At 34.9% G+C, this 21,500-nt stretch overlaps 1 protein-coding gene across 1 annotated transcript in view; it reads left to right on the top strand.

Moving 5' to 3' along the window:
* The window catches only part of SESTD1 (SEC14 and spectrin domain containing 1), a 98,114-nt gene that overhangs the window by 53,217 nt on the left and 23,397 nt on the right, over positions 1 to 21,500 (top strand). Inside the window, exons 6-10 of the mRNA XM_037130031.2 lie at positions 3,153 to 3,266; positions 4,393 to 4,487; positions 6,899 to 6,954; positions 9,345 to 9,556; positions 15,585 to 15,707. Coding sequence (XP_036985926.1) covers positions 3,153 to 3,266; positions 4,393 to 4,487; positions 6,899 to 6,954; positions 9,345 to 9,556; positions 15,585 to 15,707 — 600 coding nt within the window. The remainder of the gene's footprint in view (positions 1 to 3,152; positions 3,267 to 4,392; positions 4,488 to 6,898; positions 6,955 to 9,344; positions 9,557 to 15,584; positions 15,708 to 21,500) is intronic.

Raw genomic sequence — 21,500 nt, 5'->3', positions numbered from 1 at the left:
AATGTAATCTGATGATCTGTATCTTATTTCTTTTATTTTTCAATTAGAAAAAAGAAAATCACATGAACTCTCAGCTTCCCTGTCCTTACCACCTCCAGATTTCCCTTTGTTTTCCCTCTGACCTTGCTTGCTGCCTCAAAAGAGGTACCCTTTCCTCACTCTGAGCTTGAGGCCTCAGTGTTTCTCCTATAAGTCATTTCATTCTTCTCGTGATTCTTTTCTGTTTTTAGTTTTTTAATATGGTACATATTTGTTTAAAATGTGTATATGAAGCTTAATAATTATATAAAAAGCACTTGAATACCCACCACCTAACCTAAAAACTCAAATATAATTTGAAATAATCTTGAGTGTCCCTCTCTGATCCCATTCACCTGTCCCCCATCCCTTACCACCTAAATTATTTGTATTTACGCATCTTCTGTTTATGTACTCATTCTGATTGTATATTAAAAACTTAAATGCAAAGGACAAAATCTTTAGAAGGAAATAGAGGGTATTTATCTTTTATTCTTTTATATCTAGATCTATAAAGTTATTATTTAGGAATAGTATTCTAAAATAATATACTTAGTTTTATTTTTTTAGTTTATAAAAATGGTATAATTTTAGTTTTCACTAAGTTGCTTTTTCTCACTAATTATTATCTAAGATTCATGCATATTCAGTAGATATATAGTTGATTCATTCTCACTGCTTAATATTATCCCATTGTGTGAATAAAAACAATATACTTTATTGATGGATATTTGGGTTGTTTCCATTCTTTCACTATTATAAATGATGCTTTATAAACATTCCTGTGTATGTCTCCTGCTAAACATGTATAAGATTTTGTGTGCAGATTGTCCTGGCATAGGTCATAGAAATGTTTCAAATTTCAAGATAAGGCCAAATTGTTTTTTAAAAGGCATTTTAATTTATGTGTCCACTTGCAGTGTATAAGAATTTGTGCTGGGCTCTGGCTGGGCGGCTCAGTTGGTTGGAGTGTACACTAAAGGTTGTGGGTTTGATCTCCAGTCAGGTCACACACATAGGTTGTGGGTTCCCCGGTCGGGATAGAACAGAAGGCAACTGATCAGTGTCTCTCTCTCTGTCCCTCCATGTTTGTCTGTCTGTCTCTCTCTCTTTCTTGTTCTCATTCTGACTCCCTCCCCCCTCCTTTCCTTCCCCACTTTCTTTCACTTTAAAATGAAAACATATCCTTGAGTGAAATGAAAAAAATTTCTGCTATACTACAGTCTTGCTAACACTTGATGTAGACTAACAAAAATATTTGTAAATCATAGTGTTTTCTCAAAATTGTCCTTGGGTATCTATGTTGTTTTAATCTCAGAATGAATTGAGGGTGTGCCCTTTATATCTGAAAACATTTATTTAAGATTGAAATGATCTGTTATTCGATTTTTTGAAATGAAGCTTCTTAGACCATGAAGCTAAGCAAACTAGTGACAAATGTGCTGATTTTACTAGAGCAGCTAACTGAGGCTCCAAGGCTTTTTTTACCTGACTTTCTAGAGAGCTCATGGCTAGTAAGGAGCAGAGAATTGAAACTGGTTTGAGGACTAGGGTATCTTGCACCATTACTTACAAACTCGCACAATATGATTAGTTAATAAAAGACTTCAGACACTTAAAATTTCTTCTTTGGTTTTTAAAACTCGAAACTGTTTGGGCCTCGTTATTTTTCTGGGAAGATTTTAAAACAGATTTATAGTTATTTATTTTAAATATTTTTATTATAAAAATTATGAACATAAAGAAGTAAACAATATTATAAATTAACTTCCTAGACTTCATTGAAAATGAAAATTTATTGAAAATTCATTGAAAATTTATTTAGCTCTACAGTGGTCTCTTAGGTGATTCTGTAATTTATATTTGAAATCTTTTAAAGTTTAGAGTAAAAAGGTTATCATTTTAATATGAAAGTTTCAAAATTATGAATTCTCTGACCTCCCTACTTTTTAGTTCTGATTTTCAAATTAAGTTATTAGTATATCCCATGTTTTACTCTATTACATGACATATTTTGTTAATATATAATCAAAGGAATGTTAGAAAAACTAATCATATAATTTATTTTATTTTACTTTTTTATTGTTGTTCAATTACAGTTGTGCCCATTTTCCTCCCATTACCTTCTCCTGCCAAACCCCTCCTTCCACATTCAGTCCTCCCCTCCCCACCCACCCGGGTTATCTTTGTCCATGGGTCCTTTATACAAGTTCCTTGACTTGACTTTTCTTTCTCAGGTGCTTGTCACAGATTACAATAAAATGATAGGCTTGTTACTTCCTTATTACACAGTGTAATGCAAAATTGTACAATAAAGTGCAAATTTCTCTGATTGCTAGATTTATTCACTTGTGGTTACCATTTTAGTGTACTTTTTATTATCATTTTAGTGTACAGATTATTCATTTGTGCTTGTCATTTTAGTGGTTAATTTTTAGGCCATATGGAAATTCTTTGCTGAATATATTGTTAAAGGACTTTTTAAATAAATTATGCTTCATTCAAACAATAGCATGATTAATTAGCAATAAAAAAGCAATAAATACAACATAGATGCATCATAAAATATTATGTTAATAAAAGTATTCAGATTATAAGTGTAGATGCTTTATGATTCTTTATTATTGTTCAGTTACAATTGACCTGGCTTTTTCCCTATTGTTCTCCCCTACCTCGCCCCGCCCCCCAGTCCCAGTCAGTTCCTCCCCATTGTCCATGCCCTGGAGGCTTCTGTTTGTGTTGCTTGCCCCTTCCCCTTCTTTTCCCTGTTATCCTCTTCCCCATCCCTCTGATCACTGTCAGTTTGTTTCTTATTAAAGGAATTCTTATTACAAAGAAACTATGAATACTGATAAAACTGTGAGAATACTTCAGCCAGTAGTGGTTGAAAAAAAAACTGCACTACTTAGTGTTTGCTTTTTTTTTACTGTGGTATTTATTAAAAACAGTTAATGATAGCATATTTATTAGCAATAGCCACAGTTTATTAAATTGATATTAAATGTATTAAATAAATTATATATCATGGTAGAAACAATAACATAATTTTATGTCCTAAGCACTTTTATAGGCATAAAAAGTGGTTTACTAAATGTTTCTTTTCTTGTTTTTATCTTTTTTTTTTACTTTTATAGGTTATTTTAGTGTCTGCCAATAAATTGACTCGTTACATAGAACCTTGTCAGTTAACAGAGGATTTTGGTGGAAGTCTTACCTATGATCACATGGACTGGTTAAATAAGAGGCTGGTTGGTATATTACAGTGAGATAAAATGTTATTAAATAAGATGCATTTTGGTCTTTATCATTTTAATCAACTAAAATGTAATTAACTAAAACACAGATTGTTTTCCTCTCCATAAAAATGAAGAAATACGGTGTATACCATATACTAGTATAGTGCCTGAAGGTAGGTACTCTGGAGTCAGATTCACAAGTGTTAGCTATGACCGTTGTCATTCGTAGCAGTATTAGTAAAAGTTGTAAATCTTTTAAGTAGAATAGGAGAGTAGCATAATTTCCTAGAAGGTAATCTAATTGGTACACTATTCTCAGAGAAAATATTGAAACATCAATTTGAATTGGAAAGCAGTTTGGCGGGTTATGGTTTACATTTCTGAAAATGTATCTTTGTCAGTCTTCTGAAATTGGCTACTCTGTGTAATAAAGCATTACTTAATGAAACTCCTGGGGTCTAAAAATCAAATTTCATATTAACTCAGTTTGGATTATGTGCTAATTTTATTGAAGAATAATGAAGTTTTAGATATTTCAGAATGGAAAACCAATTCTGTTTCCACCATATTTGAACAGTGTCATTAGTCAAATGAATGTCTACTTCATTTTAACCAGACTTGCCCAGATCCCTTTTTGGAAATATTCCAACAACTCACATTAAAATTACAACCAATTTATTTTTATGCTATATGCTTGTATTTAAAATTATTTAACCATTACATGTAACCATATGGATTGATACTAGAATAACATAAATAACATAAAGAAATGTTCTGTAACTGGAAGTAGAGGGTTAAAGCTTTTCTAAATACCATTTATGTAGTTAAAACTGTTTTTGGTGCAAGTGTTTTTAAGGAAACATAAGAATAGAAATAAACTTGTTGATGAATAAAAATAATTTTATAATACATTTAAATTCTAAAAATTTCCTATCCATTGAAACTATTCCTTGGTTTAGAAAGTGGTTTAGTTGCTCCTGTCACTGTTGTGCCCTGATGGTTGAATGGTACCCAGTGACATCCAGGAAGGGAAAGGGAATCCTGCTTTGCTAATTCTCTTGCTCTTAACTGAAAATCCTTTTGTACATATTAACTTTTAAGATTATTCTTAATATGTTGATAATATTTCATATTGTAGGTTTTTGAGAAGTTTACAAAGGAATCTACATCATTATTAGATGAACTTGCTTTGATTAACAATGGAAGTGATAAAGGAAATCAAGAGAAAGAAAGGTAAGTGGCCAGAGTCATGCAGTTATACCCTTGCAAAGCTATAATTAATCTGATAAAAGATATCGCCATTGTTAATGCAAGCTAAAAGAACTAAGGTAAGCAGGTCTCCAATAAAAATAGACATACAAAATTTGAATTAAATTTTTTAATTTTGAGAATTTGCTTTAATGTAAAATTTACTTATTTGAAGCAAAGTTTTTTTAAGAGACTTAATCTGATGATTAGTAATAACTTTATCTTTTTCTGACCTGTGTAAAATATTCATTGGAAAGGACATGTTGTCAAAATGAAACCATTTTCTATCTTTTAATTGTTTTACTTTGCTTGAAAAGAATATGGGAAATGTTACAGCTTTAAATAAAATTCATATAACCTTACTTAAATACCTTAGCACCTACATGCCTGGCGTGTAGAACTCCCTTGTTCTTGTGAAATATGTGATATTTGTGAGTTCAGCTTGAGGGATTCAGTGTTTTATGACACTAGATGATGTAATTGTTCAATTGTGTTGTCTAAATGTAACTACTTAGGTAAATCACTTTAACAGGTTTTTGTTGAACTTTATAACCTTAATAGTTTCTATTTTCCTGTTGGTAGGCCAAGTTCCTCTCCCCAGGTAAAAAGCACTTTAGGACACAATTTAACTCTTTCTGGTCTCTCAATCACAGAATGGTCACTAGAACAGTAATTTTTTAATAGGAAATCTGAAAGAATCAGTATTCATCCTGGTCTATCTCTTTTGAATCAGGCCTTACAAATGCAATGGAACTTTGTAAAAATCATCTTGTTATTCCATGAATCTAAATATAGTCATGTACCAATCAACAAGTTTGATGTTCCTCATGAAAGTCCTGCTCCTCATGAAAGACATTAAAAGGGTGCCTAGAGAAAATGAGCTTTGGTCGTAGGGTTTAATACTGAGAAAGTAGTGTAGTAAAGAAACCTGTTTAACTGCTTTCTTAGAACGTCTTGTGTTTACATTCCAGTGGCACCCCTTTTTTTCTATCAATATCTTGTTCAGTGTTTTGGAGATTCTTTTGGTATATGTTGGTTCCCATGACTCTATGAAGTATTAAGTAAAATATTGTGTTTGTCAGAACTTCCTAAAGGAACTCAAGTGTTGTTGCTTAGTCTCTAAAAAGTCAGACGGTAAAGTCCCTGTTGTTGCAAATTTTCATCATGCTTATGGCAGCCATGAGGAAGGATCTAGACTATATAAGACCTGAAGGCCTAGATCAGAAGATGAAAGTGAAAGGTTTAGATAAGCAAGACTTCTCAATTGCAGCAGCAAGGTCTTAGACTTTGATTTGCCATCTACCCTTATTTTTCCTTCATCTCTACTCTCCAAATCTGTTTAATAAAGGCCAGAGTCCAAACACATGAAGCATAATTAGTAAACGGAAGAGAGTACAGTTGCTCTGGACACATACCCAAATACAACTATTTTCAGCTCTCAAAGGTTGCTGTAGACAAGTAAATGGTTTTTTTCTTTAAGATTTTATCTATTTATCTTTAGAGGGGAAGAGAAATATGAATGTATGGTTGCCTCTTGTGTGTCTCCCACTGGGAACTGGCCTGCAACCCAGGCATGTGCCCTGACTAGGAATTGAACCGTAATCTTTTGGTTCACAGGCCTGCGCTCAATCCACTGAGCTACACCAGCCAGGGCTGACAAGTAAACTTTTGATTAGCTGGTGACTGCGTACATTTTTAATGTTAACATTTCTGGGTTATAAAGTTACAAATTTTATTTTGAAACAAATACCCAGCAAAAACTAATAAAATGGGTGTCTTGATATATTTGAAGTAATATTATAATTAATAACAATAAACTGTGTTTTTCCAAGTAGTATATTTGGTGATTTATCACATAGGCATTTTTTGAGGGGTACAATTATTTAATTATTTCTAATGGGCTTCCTAATGCTTAAGAGAAAAATTCAGTGAGAGACAAATACCATGTGATCTCACCTATAAATGGAACCTAATTAACAAAACAAACAAGCAAGCAAAATATGACCAGAGAAATTAAAATAAAGAACAAACGGACAGTAACCAGAGGTCAGGGAGAGGGCAGTAGCAGGTAAAAGAGGGGGAGGGTAGTCAAGGAACATGTGTAAAGGACCTGTGGGCAAAGCCGAAGTGGGGAAGGATGGAGGGTGGGAGGTGGGGTGGGCGGGGCAGGGGAAAGTGGTGGTGGGAAATGGAGACAACTGTACTCGAACAACAATATGAATAAATAAGTAATATAATGTAATGTAATTTAAAAAATAAGTTCACATGGTAGAACAGTATACCTCAGATTTTCATACTTGTGTGTACCTGTTTTAATGTGTATGTATAAAGGATTTTCTTCAGTTTTATGGATAGAAATAATAGCTTTTAAAAATTATTGTTTTGGTGCTTACCAGGTCTGTGGATTTAAACTTCCTTCCATCAGTTGATCCTGAAACAGTTCTTCAGGCAGGTAAGATGAAAAAAATGTGCTACTTAGTAATAAACATAATCCAGTAAACCAATCCTGTTTTGATTGGTTCATGAAATAAATATTGGTTGAGCATGTATAGCAGGTCCTTCAGTAACATCATTCTGTTATAACATCATGAGATGCTGTAAGAACTTAAATTGTGTTTATATCAATTAGCCTGTGGTAACACTGGTCTTGTTATATCTCCTTTTGCTGAATGTTGGAGAGCCTATCAACAGTACTTAGTGATGAATTACTCTATATTATGTGGTAGAAACTCAAAGAAAAAAATTTCAGACTGCTTTTTGGTTTAACCAAAATGTTAATTTACAACATTAAACATATTAATAGTGATAAATTGCTAAATTAGCTCTTCCTTGAAATATTTGGATTTATTTTCTTATCTGTAAATGGAGATTAAAATGTTTATTCTATTGGATTGCTAAGAAGATTATTGAATACTTACTACATTCCAAAATTAGGTTTTTTGGTATTTTTATATTTTATTTTCTTAACACCCCTTGAGATTATTAGAATTATAGTCTCTATTTTGTACTTGAGGAAGCCAAAGCTTAGAGATACTAAAAAACTTGGTCAAGATCACGTAACTATTAAACTTCTCACATAGCACTAAAAACAGGTCTAAATTCAAAGCCACTGGCTGTACTGTTTTTATAGTCGCCTTTGTAAAAATGCTTAGCACCTTGCAAAGGCCTTGCACACAGTGTGTCTTTGCTGCTGAATTGGCGTGTAGTATATGTCTAAATTCATAAAAGCCATTAAGAGTACATTTATTTTCCTGTTTTGACAACTTACCCTTAATGTTTTCCTTATGGATTCCATTTCCATTAGAGAGGTAGCAATACATAATGATTTCAGAGGCTATATACTTTGAAACCAGACTGCTGAAGTCCCAACTCTAATATTATTGTACTCGTATTACCTGCATAATGAGTCACTTAACTTTCTCACATCTCAGTTCCCCATCTTAAAATTGGGATGATAACTATCTATACTTCACTGGCTTGAGCTAAAGATAAATGAATTAACATATTTAAGGTATTTAGAACGGTGACTGGTACTAGCAAAATTAGAATTATGAGCTATTATTAGAAAGTATAAGTTAAATTAAGGTATTTTTACTTTAAAAAATTTTATTGTTTTCTGCTAGAATTTACCACTACTAGAGATATTTGGGCTGGAATATATGTATTTAAATATGCATTTACATATATAAATAGACTAAACTTTGCATAAGTCTTTAAGATAGTTGATCTTTCAATCATAAAATGTAATGAAGGGTAAAGACATAAATTCTGAGTATTTTTGTTGCATAGATTCAGTCGTCCTAAGCTTTTTAGTACAATATGTCTTTATTTCTTTTCGAGAACAAAGAGGTAATTGTAATCTCTTTTGAGTGTTTAGAAGGTACAGTAGATGACTATCAGTGAAAATACAGGGGGGCAAGTAGGTTTACAGTTTCATGAGTCCATGAGACACAGGTTATTCTTGTATTATTACTTATTGTATTATTTTCCTTATGAACAACTGTAAACCTTCTTTTGCCCCTTCCTGTATTAAAAGCCATTTAAATTTAGGACATTTTCTTGAATAAAGGTGAAGACAAAAGAATTTAGGTATCTGCATTTTTGGTGCCTGAATAATAATGGAAGAACAATTTGTTAATTAGTTTATTTTTTAAATCGTTAATATACTTACAGCTTTTAGATGTTACACATTCTGCAATTCTAATTTCTCAGGAATGGGTGGATATTCTGCATTAGTTTACTGTAATAACATTAAATGCAGTTCTTTGGCCTCTCATGATTCAAAGTAATATGTTGTAGAGATTATTTATTTTGTACCAGTAATACAGACTTTCTACCTTCAATCAAACATTTGCTACACCATCATTTTTAAGGAGCTATAATTATAAGTATGAATTAATACTGAAATCATATAACATTGGTAAGTATTGATTTTTACTTTCAGACAGAAATTCCAGAGTGTAATTGTGCTCTACAGGGAAAAGGACTGGTTGGCACAATATCCTAAGCAGTGAATCCACCAATTAGAAGAATGTGATATAGATAAAATATCTATGCACCATATACATGTACTATATAGTATGCACCATATACATGTACTATGTAGTATAGCATATTTAGTGTACGTATTTATGATATGTTAAATAACACATAAGTATACCATATATATGTGGACATATATATGCATATATGCAGTTTTCTCGTTATATAAATTTTAAAACTATTATTTCAGTACTTGGTAGGCAGACATATAGGTAGGTAGGTTCTAAAGATAAGAGACTGGGTTGAGAAGAATTGTATTTGTTTATGGATACTGATTATGAGTATCTTTTATCCTTAAAGGGCATGAATTGTTATCCGAATTACAGCAGCGTCGATTTAATGGCTCGGATGGAGGGGTGTCATGGTCTCCTATGGATGATGAACTACTTGCACAGCCACAGGTTATGAAATTATTAGATTCACTGCGAGAGCAATATACCCGTTACCAGGAAGTTTGTAGGCAACGTAGTAAGCGTACACAGTTAGAAGAAATTCAGCAGAAGGTGATGCAGGTAGGTATCTGCTTTGAATATATTTAACTCTTTTTAATTGTAAATGTTGGGTTTTTGTAAAAATAACTTTTCCTCTTATTACATGCCGAGCCTTATTTATATAAACCTGATTTATAGAGAACCTTAGATATATAAACCAGACTCTAAACTATTTTTAATTATGTGTAGTTTTACAAATCGTATTTGCATTAAGGTTATGTTCTTTCTAGAATAATGACATTGAGCATTCAGCTCACACTATTAGAATGAACTTCAGAAAAAACCTAGTTGTTGGAAACGTGGTCTCTGTATTCTTGCAATAAATAACATTTTATTGTTGATAATTTATTTCTAATAATTTGTTAATTTTTGTTAATTTGGGCATTGAGTTTTTCTATCCTAGCAAAGTGATAAACTGTAATATAAGTAATTATAATGTTAAATTTTATTATATGAAACTGATAGAAGGCTTTCAATGTGTTTAATATTTATAAATTTTTAGTTACCTTTATACTAAAAATCAGTGCCAAGACATTTTTCTTATTTAGACTATGTTCTGAATTTTTGTGCTGCATTATTAAGAGATAAATCTTAAAATATTTTACTTAAAAATCCAGATTAGAAATGTTCTTATTAGCTTTATTTATTCACTAGATAATTATTAAGTGTTATTATGTAGAAAACATTGTGCTGGGTATTATAGAGGATATAAAGGTAGACTTGGCATTTGCTATCATTAAACTTAAGGAGGGTAGAACGTTAAGTGTCGTGAGGTTATGACTGAAGTTCTCTGGGTGTTTATAGGAGCACTTACTCCTCTGGTTGCAGGTAATCTAGGAAAATCTAGTGGAAGAGGTAGTACTTGAGCTCGTCTTCCAAGAATGTGTGATTTCACCAGGCACCTTTTTTATATTTAAAAGAATTAGCATTTTGTGGAGGATAAAGAACAGAATGAATAAATAATAGCAGCATGAAATCCCAGACTCTGTCAAAGAAAAAGGAAGCAGTGAGGCACCATCGGAAATTGTTGGCCATAGAAAAAAAATTGTTGGCCATAGAGAAAAAATTGTTGGCCATTGTAGACAAAAAACATGTTCTGAATCCTAATTCTTCCATATATTTGCTGTGTGGTAATGGTTACATTATTTAGCCACCTGAACCTCCATCTAACTTCCTTTTTTTCCCTTCCTCTCCTTCTTTCCCTCCCTTCCTTTTATTATTACTAAAACAGGGATCATAAGTCCACTTTTGAAAAGTTTGTTGAAAGCACCCAGGACTTGATTAAAGGCAGCAATAGTATTTACTTCAGTTCAACTGGATCTAGTCAACAAGTCTACTTCTGTTGTTGGCTTACTTTTTCTGTAAAAGACCAAACAGTAAATGTTTAGGGTTTGTGAGTCATACAGTTTTTCTTGTAGTTATGACTATTTAATCTGCCATGGTAGCACATAGATATTGTATTAATGAATATGTGTGGCTATGCTCCAATAAAATTTTATTTACAAAACCAGTGGTGGGCCATTTTTGGCCTCTACTTTACTGATGCCTGGCCAGATCATCAGGATGTCATAAGGACAAAGGCTTGAAATGAGGCAGGAGCTGGATTATGGAAGATCTTAATTTCCAGGTAAAGGGATTTAGGTTTTATCTCCTGGTAACCAAACTAAAGATTTCTGAGCATTAATTATATGTAACTTTTTAAATGCAATATATTCACAAGTTAAAAACAGCTTGTATTAAGTCCAGGTAAGCTTAGTGAATTAGTTTAAGAGTACATACAGTAGTCCCCCTTTTCTGTGAGGGATATGTTTCAGGACTCCCCAAATGCCTGAAATCAATAGTACAAAGACCTAAATATACTATGTTTTTTTCACATATTTACATACCTTTTCACTGTGATGTGTCCTTTTTTTTACAAAGTAAGAAACAAATGTCATCTGCTTGGTGGTGTAGGTTTAGAGGCAGGGTTGTAGGGTGTTGCTGAAGAGAGAGAGGAGTAGAGGTTTAGATGAGATGGAGATGATTCCAGATTTTCTTTGTGTAGATTGGAAGAGTGAAATTACCACAGAAATATAGTTGTAGTTTTAGGTAGGTTGATACTGAATTTATGGTGGCACCTTTCTGGCTTGTCATACAACCCTAACAATTTGTGGCTGGCTGTTGAGGTGCAGCACGGAGATAATATTCATTTAGTATTTGTGCTTTGCTACCTGGGATCAGTGGCTATGATAAAAAGACAAAAGGGCAATGGAGTTCATTAATGTATTGCCAAGTGTGTTACTGAAATGATGGGCCAGCTCAAGTAGACAAAGAAGAAATAGAGAAGGGAGATGATGAGAATATTTATAATGGTGGTGATGATGGTAACGAGATTATTGTTAAAAACAAACTTCATTACTATTCAGTTTTCTTTATGAGCATTACTTGTGAATTGGTTAGAACATTAATATTCATCCTCTAATGGTCTTACACTCTGTCACACTTTAGGGAAAGATTTATTTCCCTTGCCAAATGATTACTTAAATTTAGCTATGTGGTAACATATTGATCATGTCAGCACACAGAGCATAAACTGTAATGTCTTCAGTCTTGTAGATTTGAGGAAAATGGAATAAAAATTTTTGGTTATGTGAAGATAATCATAAAGTTGACTATCTCTGCTTATGTTAAATTAGCAAAAATTGAATTTTTCAAAATTTTTTTCACGGACTTATCCCTAAAAACATTAAGAGAAATCAGTATCTCTAATAAATAAACTATATGATAAATAATATCCATTATAGTTATCAGTCACTTAATTTCCCACAGTTCAAATTGGTAGCATCAGACTTCACGTGATAAGCAGGTGTTCTCCATGCTGTTGCTGCTTACTTCATGCTTTCATTCATGCATTCATTTTTATTTATGAAAATAAAAAGAAATTTTTTCATAAATAATTTATGAGACAGAGAGGGAAAGTGGTGGGAGACAGAGAAACATTGACTTGTTGTTCACTTATTTATGCATTAATTGGTTGATTCTTGTATGTACCCTGACTGGGGACTGAACCCACAAGCTTATTAGCATATTGAGACATTGCTCCAACCAACTGAGCTATGTGGCCAGGGCTGCTGCTGCTACATTTAAAAATTAGACATCACATACTTCTGGGTAGGATATAATGCCACTTCCCTAAAAAATGCTCTTGTGATTCTTGTTATTTATTGTGTCAGTAATTACTACCAGCATTGCAAATGTTATTTCTGGAATCATTCATGTGCTTTTTCTTGTTTATAGAAAGGAAACACAGAGGCAAAATAGGAGTTGCATTAAGTATACAGCTGGAGGTTAGGTGCCCATTCCCTCATATTCTTTCACCGGGTCAGATGTTTGACATGCCCTTCTGCCTGATGTGACTTCATATACTTCCAAATATTCTCTCTTGCATTCTTTAGAAATTACCTGGTCACAAAAGAATGGTGAATAGTCACACGCATTTTTAGCCTTTGCAGATAATTTGTCATGGTAGATTTTAAGAACATATCTTCAAGGTTATACTTTGCATATAAATGTAACCATTTGAGAGGTCACACTGATACGGATTAAGCATGGAACTGCTTTTGCAGTAAATTAATATTAAGATTGAGCAAGATGTCCTGATAGAAATTAAGTTGTATAACTGGGTTTGGTAAACCGTTATCATTAATGCATTTAAATAAATATGTTTACTAGGGCATCGATCTCAATTTGCATAATTTTTATTAGAAATAGTCATACATTTACTGATGTTGCATCCTAAGGGAAATTACTTTTAGCATACATTAAAGCTATATGTGCACTTGACTATGGAACTGGATTTTTTGCACCAAGAAGCCTTTACTTTATTTATGGCTCTTTGAAAATTACATGTCAGCGAATTGCTTTTCCCCAGTTATCATGATTTATGGTAACCTGCTTCTTTTGTTTCTAGCATTCTAAAGCAAAGTTAAGTGTTTAAATAATGTCTTCAATGTGTAAGACATTGTTAAAGTTAAATATTTTTGAGATGCTTTTATCCCTCTCTTATTTTTAGAATTTAGACATTTCTAGTGAAATAATTGATTATATTAATTGTTGAAAATAATTAAGGGCCATTTTACATCTGATTCTGTATTCATTTTTATATTACATAGTAATGAGAATACAGAATTAGAAGAAATACTATATATAACTATAAAATACTATATATGATGCTAAATATAAAAATGTTATATATAATGTTGATTATGGAATTACTTAGAATTGGTAGAAATTGGGAACATTCTACATACTTAACAATAGAGAATGGGATCTTGAAATCAGGTATAATAGTTATTTGAGGTAGTACATTACTTAGCTCTTAACAAGGGTGGACAGGTTGCTTGGTTGGACAGATGTGAAGGAAGGAGGGAGGGACAGAGGAAGGAAAGGAAAAAAGCAGGCAGGCAAGCAGGAGGCACGGAATTAAGCCTTCTTAAAGAAGGTTTGTAAGCATTGAGAATTATACCGTAGCCACATGGAAAATCATTATGGTATAGTTCAATGTTAAGTGAAAAACACAGGCTAGGAATTACTTGTATTCTATGAGAATTGACTGTGGCATTCAAATCTGGAGCAACATAAGAAAACATTATGCATATAAGAACTAATGAAAGGAAATATATATATGATTTTTTCTATAGTGTGTCACTTATAGAATTATAAAACATTATATGAGCTGTTAGATTTCAAAATGAATGTACTTTAACCTGGTAGTAACTGAAATGCATTATGGGTCTGTGATATTCTGTTATAAACTTCTAAGCTAAGCCTATTATATAATCCCCTGATTATATAAGATAATGCTTCGGAGACACCCTCATTCACCTCTTGGGAGCATAACCATACATCATTTGTTGAATTCCTTATTCTAGTTTAGTAACAGGTATATCTTAATAAAATTATTTTTTCTGTTAAAAGTACTTCATTGTATCTGTGTGGATTCAGAGAATACATGTTTGTGGATAAAGATTTAATAAAAATATTATTTTCTTCTTCATGGAAATTTGATCTTTGCTTAACTATCTACTTGGTTCTCCTGAAAACCTGATAAAAATTTGGAATGTTAATTATGTTACTAGGCAACAATTTTTTACTATGTTTATAGTAAAAAATATTCTGGATCTAGATTGGGAAAACTATTAATACTTGATGAAAGGCTTAACTTGGGGCACGTTCATTGACTTTATAACAGACATGACCACTGTGGTGGGGGTTATGAGGTTTTGATTCCATACCAGTACTTATGGATCTCATCTCCTTACACCTGAGCTGTTGGACTGCTTCAGCGGCTCTGGAGAAGAGAAATGCCCAGAGCTGCTGTTGTGGGAAACTAGTCCCCACCCTACATCCTTCTGAGTAGATTGGTGTCATTGGGACTTCAGATAATCTTGCGGGTCTGAATGTTTTGTTGATCGTAAGATGCCTAGAGTGTATTGCAGTAGTATAATTCTACTACTAGTAAAATACTGCTAGTAGTGTAATTCTACTAGTGGTTTTTAATTTTCTTTTCAAAGTAAGCAAAATAGCATTCTAACTTTATATTAGTTAATTAATTCACTTTCATCAGTGCCTTGGGAAGAGTATTAGGACAGACACATGGCTTTCAGGCCCTGTTTTTCACTGATGGATTATGTTACCTTGGGCACCTTATCTCTAAAACTCAGAGGTTTCCCAACGGTTAGATAAGGAATTTGACAGATGTCATTTCCAACTCTAAATTATATAGTTTTTTTGTCTTACAAGTTAATTTCTAATCTTTTTTGTGGCAGATGATCATCAGATAGCTGAAAGTCTGAGGTTCTGAAGCATACATTCCTTCAAATTTAGGTTTTGGATAAATTGTCCTGTTATAGCTGTATAGTTCTAAAATAAATATTTACTGCCTAAAGCAGTGGAATTTAAAGAATTTAAGTGAAAAATACCTGAGGAACTTTGGGAGGGAAAGCCAATTAGGATGAAAGTTTGAAAAGCTTTGCTTATTTTAAAATTTCATCTCAACTTCTACTTGTAGGTTGTGAACTGGCTTGAAGGACCTGGGTCGGAACAACTAAGAGCCCAGTGGGGGATTGGAGATTCCATTCGGGCTTCCCAGGCCTTACAGCAGAAGCACGAAGAAATCGAGAGCCAGCACAGTGTGAGGACGTTTTTCCTCTGCCAGTTACAATGCTATTCTTAATGTGCATAATTAATAGCATGTGTGATGCTAAGCGGCTATAAATTTTGGTGTAAGCTCATAAGCATACAGTATGTTTAATGTTCAGGGGCCATAAAGTACCCATGTTTTGCTGTGTATAATGAGCACCCACATTTTAATAGTAATTCCCATGTATAACTCACTTTTCACATAGGAGTTAGTACTGCCCATGTATAATGTGCATCCTTATTTTTTCCTCAGAAATTTTGGGGGAAAAGTGTGTTACATATGGCAAAATACAGTATACATTTTGACCACTAGATATGTTACCGAACAAGAGGTCCGGGGGTGGGTGGGCAATATTTGGCCCACCTAGGGATGCCAAAAACTGCTACACAACAGGGGCCCCTCGAAAGGACAGAATACTAGTATCTACTGGTCTCTTCTGTCCGCTGCCAATTGGAAAGACATCTCTCAATGCCAGAGATTTGTGAAAAGGAAACAAAATGTTTATTTAATGCTATTCAGGCCTAACGCCTCCACTAAAATATCAGAGTCCTTTAGGGTTTGTATACACCTACACCCACACAGCGCTCCCTTCCTTTTTTTTTTTCTCCCACTGTCCCAACTCCGGGTACCGTAAATCAGGAAAAGAGCACACGTCTGTGTTGCAGGCCGCTGGCACCATCAGCTGTGTCGCCGTGCAGGATCTCTAGTTAATCCAAAGTACTGTGGTACCCTCTCATGGTCCATTGGCAAGAGTTCTTTCTACCCAGTTCTAGTCCAAGTCTCTCCTGCTTTCCAGGCCACTCAGCGAAAGGGGGCACCCCAAAGCCCCGTGGGCCTCTTCTACCAAAGCTGCAGGGGTTTGCACTCCACCAATAACATGTGTCTTTCTTCTTCACCTGGCTGCAGGGATCTCCATTCTGGCAAAGCTGCGTGGTAGTTTTTCACTCTGCTGAAACCACGTGGCTCTCTCTTTCATCTGGCTGCAGGGGTCTGAACTCTGGTCAAAACTTCATGGTTTCCCCCCCTTCTTCACCTGGGCAAGAGAGGGTCTTAACTCAGTTGAGACCGCACAGCTCTCTCCTTTCACCTCACCAAGAGGAGGTCCTTTACTTTGCTGAAACCGCATGGCTCTCTCCACAATGGCCAGTCGGCATCTTCATGTCTCCAAACCAGTCTTTTCCATTTCCAACTCCCAGCTGAGGACTCTCACCTCCCAGCTTTACTGGGCTGCCATCATTAGTCTGGGGGTATGGCCCCAAGGCGTGGAGCCAATCTTCCAAGCTCTCATGCAGGGTGTCGGGCCAGCCTCCAGTTACATCTGGGTAGAAGTCACTTCCCCCTTCTTCCTAGCTCAAAGCATGGCCACAGCTATTTAACATATCTATGAAACCAGTTAAAGGTTATAGATATGTTAAATAATCATTCCAGAGGTTAGCTGCACAACTGTTGCTATGCAAAACTGCTCTGAATGGCCCTGGCTCCATTTGTGCCTTCCCCTTGGGGGGGTGGGGTGAGGACATCTCAATATTTCTTGGACACCTTGAGCTCTGGACCCCATTCCAAATCCTCTTCTGAGGCCCCCCTCTTGGCTGCGCCCTGTTACAGGTAGATATTCATTGAAGTTTGGCTTTGGTTTTATCTCCAGTACAGTTAAATACCATATATTTATATATACAATTCATGTGAAATATTAAAAACTGTACTGATGGTGTTACCGAACAAGAGGTGGTCCGAGGGAGGGGCAATACAATATTTGGCCCACTTAGGGATGCCCAAAACTGCTATACAACAGGGGCCCCTCCCAAAGACAAAATACTAAAATCTACTGGGCCCTTCTGTCCGCCGCCAATTGGAAAGACATCTCTTAAAGCCAGAGATTTGTGAAAAGGAAACAAAATGTTTATTTAATGCTATTCAGGCCTAATGCCACCACTAAAATATCAAAGTCCTTTATGTATACACCTACACCCACACAGCGCTCCCTTCTCCCACTGTCCCAACTCCGGGTACCGTAAATCAGGAAATGAGCACACGTCTGTGTTGCAGACCGCTGGCACCGTCAGCTGTGTCACTGTGCAGGATCTCGAGTTAATCCAAAGTACTGTCGTACCCTCTCATGGTCCACTGGCAAGAGTCCTTTGTACCCAGTTCCAGTCAAAGTCTCTGTTGCTTTTCAGGCCACGCAGCCAAAGGGGGCACCCCAAAGTCGCGTGGGCCTCTTGTACCAAAGCTGCAGGAGTTCGCACTCCACCAATAACATGTGTCTTTCTTCTTCACCTGGCTGCAGGGATCTCCATTCTGGCAAAGCTGCGTGGTAGTTTTTCCCTTTCATCTGGGAGAAGGGGGTCCGAACCCTGCTCAAAACCACATGGCTCCCTCTTTTCACCTCGCCAAGAGGGGGTCCTAACTCTGCTGAAACCGCGTGGCTCTCTCCTTTCATCTCGCCAAGCGGGGACTCTTCATGTCACTTTGCTCCCACCCAGGCCATCTCCTCAGGAGCGCAGCCCCTAGTTACATTCTGAGTCCAAGCCCTTCTCACTCCGGAGAGCAGCCCTTAGTTCCCATCTTGAGTCCCCTAGTTCCATCCTCAGTCCCTGCTAGTTCCATCTTGAGTCCCCTCTCACTCAGGAGCGCAGCTCCTAGTTCCATCTTGAGTCCTTGCTAGTTCTATCTTGAGTCCTCCTAGTTCCATCCTCAGTCCCTGCGTTGGTCCCCATCCACTCAGGAGACCAATTAGTTACAGTCCTCATGCAGTCCACTAACTCAGGGGACCAGCCCCTGGTTACATTCTGGGTAGCAGTCTTCTCTCTCTCCCTTCTCCCTAGCTCCAAACATGGCCACTGCTATTTAACATATCTATCAAACCAGTTAAAGGTTATAGATATGTTAAATAACTATTCCAGAGGTTAGCTGCACAACTGTTGCTATGCAAAATAGCTCTCAATGGCCCTGGCTCCATTCGTGCCTTTCCCTCTGGGGGTGGGGGGCGTGAGGACATCTTATGTCTCTCCAATATTTCTATACACTTTGAATTCTGGACACCATTCCAAATCTTTTTTGGGGGGCCCCCCTGGCTGCACCCTGTATCAATGGAAGAAAGAGTGATAGTACAAAAACAAGACTTTCATCTGTAGTCCTTGAGACAGAAACTGATTCTTAAGTCATCAAAGGGAAAGCTGTTCCTACTTTTGGGGGGTGTATAGTACAATTCAATGCCTGAGAGTTAATTGTAGAATTGTTACATTAATCATAACTGATGGACAGTAAGTACAGAGGGTGCAGGATATGTGTTTGTACTTTGTGTTTTTGAGGGTTTACATTAGTAACTGAGGGAGATATGAAATCACAGTTATGAAATTAGTAAGTAAATTATTCTATAGGCAGATTATAGATAATAATTGTTCAAGAGGGTTTAAAATTTAACATCTAACTGTACTTGAACAACAATAAAAAGAAATTTAACATCTTGTTACTTGGAGGAAACTGATATATGTTTAGCTGATGCTGTGTTATAGTTAACTCTTCCTTATTGAGAAAGATCATCCAGTTTGCAGATCAGTTACCTCCTTTGCTCCTCCAACTCATATTTCTATGGTAATTTTAAATAGATTGACTAGAAAATTGGAAAAGTAAAACTCAAATTTATTTCTGTCCCTTAGATTACCTATCGTAAAAAAATTGATCAATTTTACATATACACTTACAGTATTCAGCCTTACATATGATATGAAGAATAAAACTTTTCTTCATAAATAGGTAGTGAAAGAAGCCAGCCCACCTTCAGATGCCACTCCAAGTGATCAGAATATACTCTGATTGGATTTATGTATTAATTGAGAGGGAGGAGAATGTGTTCAAGGGTGAATGTAATAGGCATCTTGACCTTCAGAATCTAAATGCATAACAATGGAGAACAATATAAATAATTTACCAATAGCAATGTTAAACTCCGGGCCCAGATAAGATTTAAGGGTCATCTGGACATTGTATTTCTCTAATTCTTTCCCCTTCAGCTTTTCTAGTTGAAGTGGTAATAAAAAGGTGGGGATGGTATTAGTAAATGTATTTTTAACTAAATGAGATTAAAGAATAAGTATTGACTGTGCTTTTCTCAAGAATACATTTGAATTGTTGACCAAGAATCATTTGCTCTTTATTAGAGATGCATATTAACAATATCTGACCTAATTATTTTCCTTTTAAATATGTAGCAATGTGTTTGGTTTCCTTATATTATTTTCTTTATAATTCACAAATCAGCTTTAAGGATTAGCTGTCTTGCAGATAAAATGCAAACTGTACCCTACAGGAATTGTAATATAGCTCAGGGAATAATATGTAAGTAGGTGGTATCACAAGATTTGGATAGTATATACTAAATATTTACTGTATATGTACTAAATAATTTAGTAAATATATATTTACTAAAGTCTTTACTGTATATTTACTAAACGTGTTGTTTTTGCATGTTCCCTAATCAGTCCTTGTAATAGATTTAAAAATGAAGTTCTGTGATTGAAAAATCTACATATTTCCGATATTTCATAGGTTCCAACATAATGGTTTTTTTCTTTTTATGCTTGAAAATATTGAATAATTTGTTTTTAATTTATAACTTCTGTTTCTGAGGTTATAGTCTTTTAATTCTCTTGGTACATTTTAAATAACTTAATTCTGTAGATATTTTTGACATAGATTGTAATTTATTTGAGCCTCGTGGATTGTTCTGGAACATGTTGCTACAGAATTAACTATATTCTATGGTTTGTCTTCCTTTTTAGTTCTTGAAAATATTATTTGCTGTAGTACATTCTAGACTTCATCTAGGGGATAAAGTTATGAAATTATCCAGAAGTTCTTTAAATACAGATATATGACACATGAGGATCCTAAAGATAGGACTTATCCAGATTTTATATTTTTAAAAGCTGCCAAGAGGAATAAATGCAGTTACAAATTAGATTAAATTATAAAGAAGTTCACAGAAGTATAACTATATATACAAAAAATATATATTGAAAAGTACATTTTTACATTGCATATAGTTGAATGAAAGTGCAAATGGTATACATAGAGATTCCTCTGTTTAGGTGCTTCTTTTTTAAAAAATTATATTTATAAGGCTTTAAAATCAACTTAAGGAAACAAATTACTTAAGGGTGAACCTTTTCATGTGCTTACACTTACTACTAATGTAAATCAATAATAAGTTTCAGAACTTTTGAATTGAAAAGAATCTTAAACATTATTCTAATACCAATCACCTTATATTGTACGTGAAGAAATTGGGAGAGTTTGTTATTTGATGGTGGATAGCTAGGCTAAGGTTCAAACACCAGTCTCTTGATATGAGATGAGACCCTTTCTCCCTGTCCCCCACCAGCTCTATCCCTTCCTCCAGGCCTCCTTCCCTATCAGAGGAACCGGTATTTCGTGGATTTGCTTAAGATGTAGCATTTTTTCCGTTCTTCTACCCTTAGTACTTGAGGACATATTCGCATACATTGACATCTGCACTCATAGACATGGTGCCAAAGAAAAGAAGCAATGATGCCTTATTATGGATCTCATTTTTTTTAATGAGATAATACCTGGAAATTATTTCAGAATTATTAGGAGGTGGCACAGATTGGATGGGACCGATGAAACAGGATTGGCCCTGAATTGATGATTATTACTGAAGATGGATAGCGCAAGGGGTTTCATTGTACAGTGCACCCCTGAAAAATGAGGGGATTGGGGGCACAAAACCCTCCTCCCCTGTCTCACTGTCAGAAATCCACA

Source organism: Artibeus jamaicensis, unplaced genomic scaffold (genome assembly GCF_021234435.1).
Source record: "Artibeus jamaicensis isolate MK-2021 breed Jamaican fruit bat unplaced genomic scaffold, CSHL_Jam_final contig_391, whole genome shotgun sequence".
NCBI classification, from domain to species: domain Eukaryota; kingdom Metazoa; phylum Chordata; class Mammalia; order Chiroptera; family Phyllostomidae; genus Artibeus; species Artibeus jamaicensis.
This window is presented reverse-complemented; position numbering and strand designations above follow the sequence as displayed.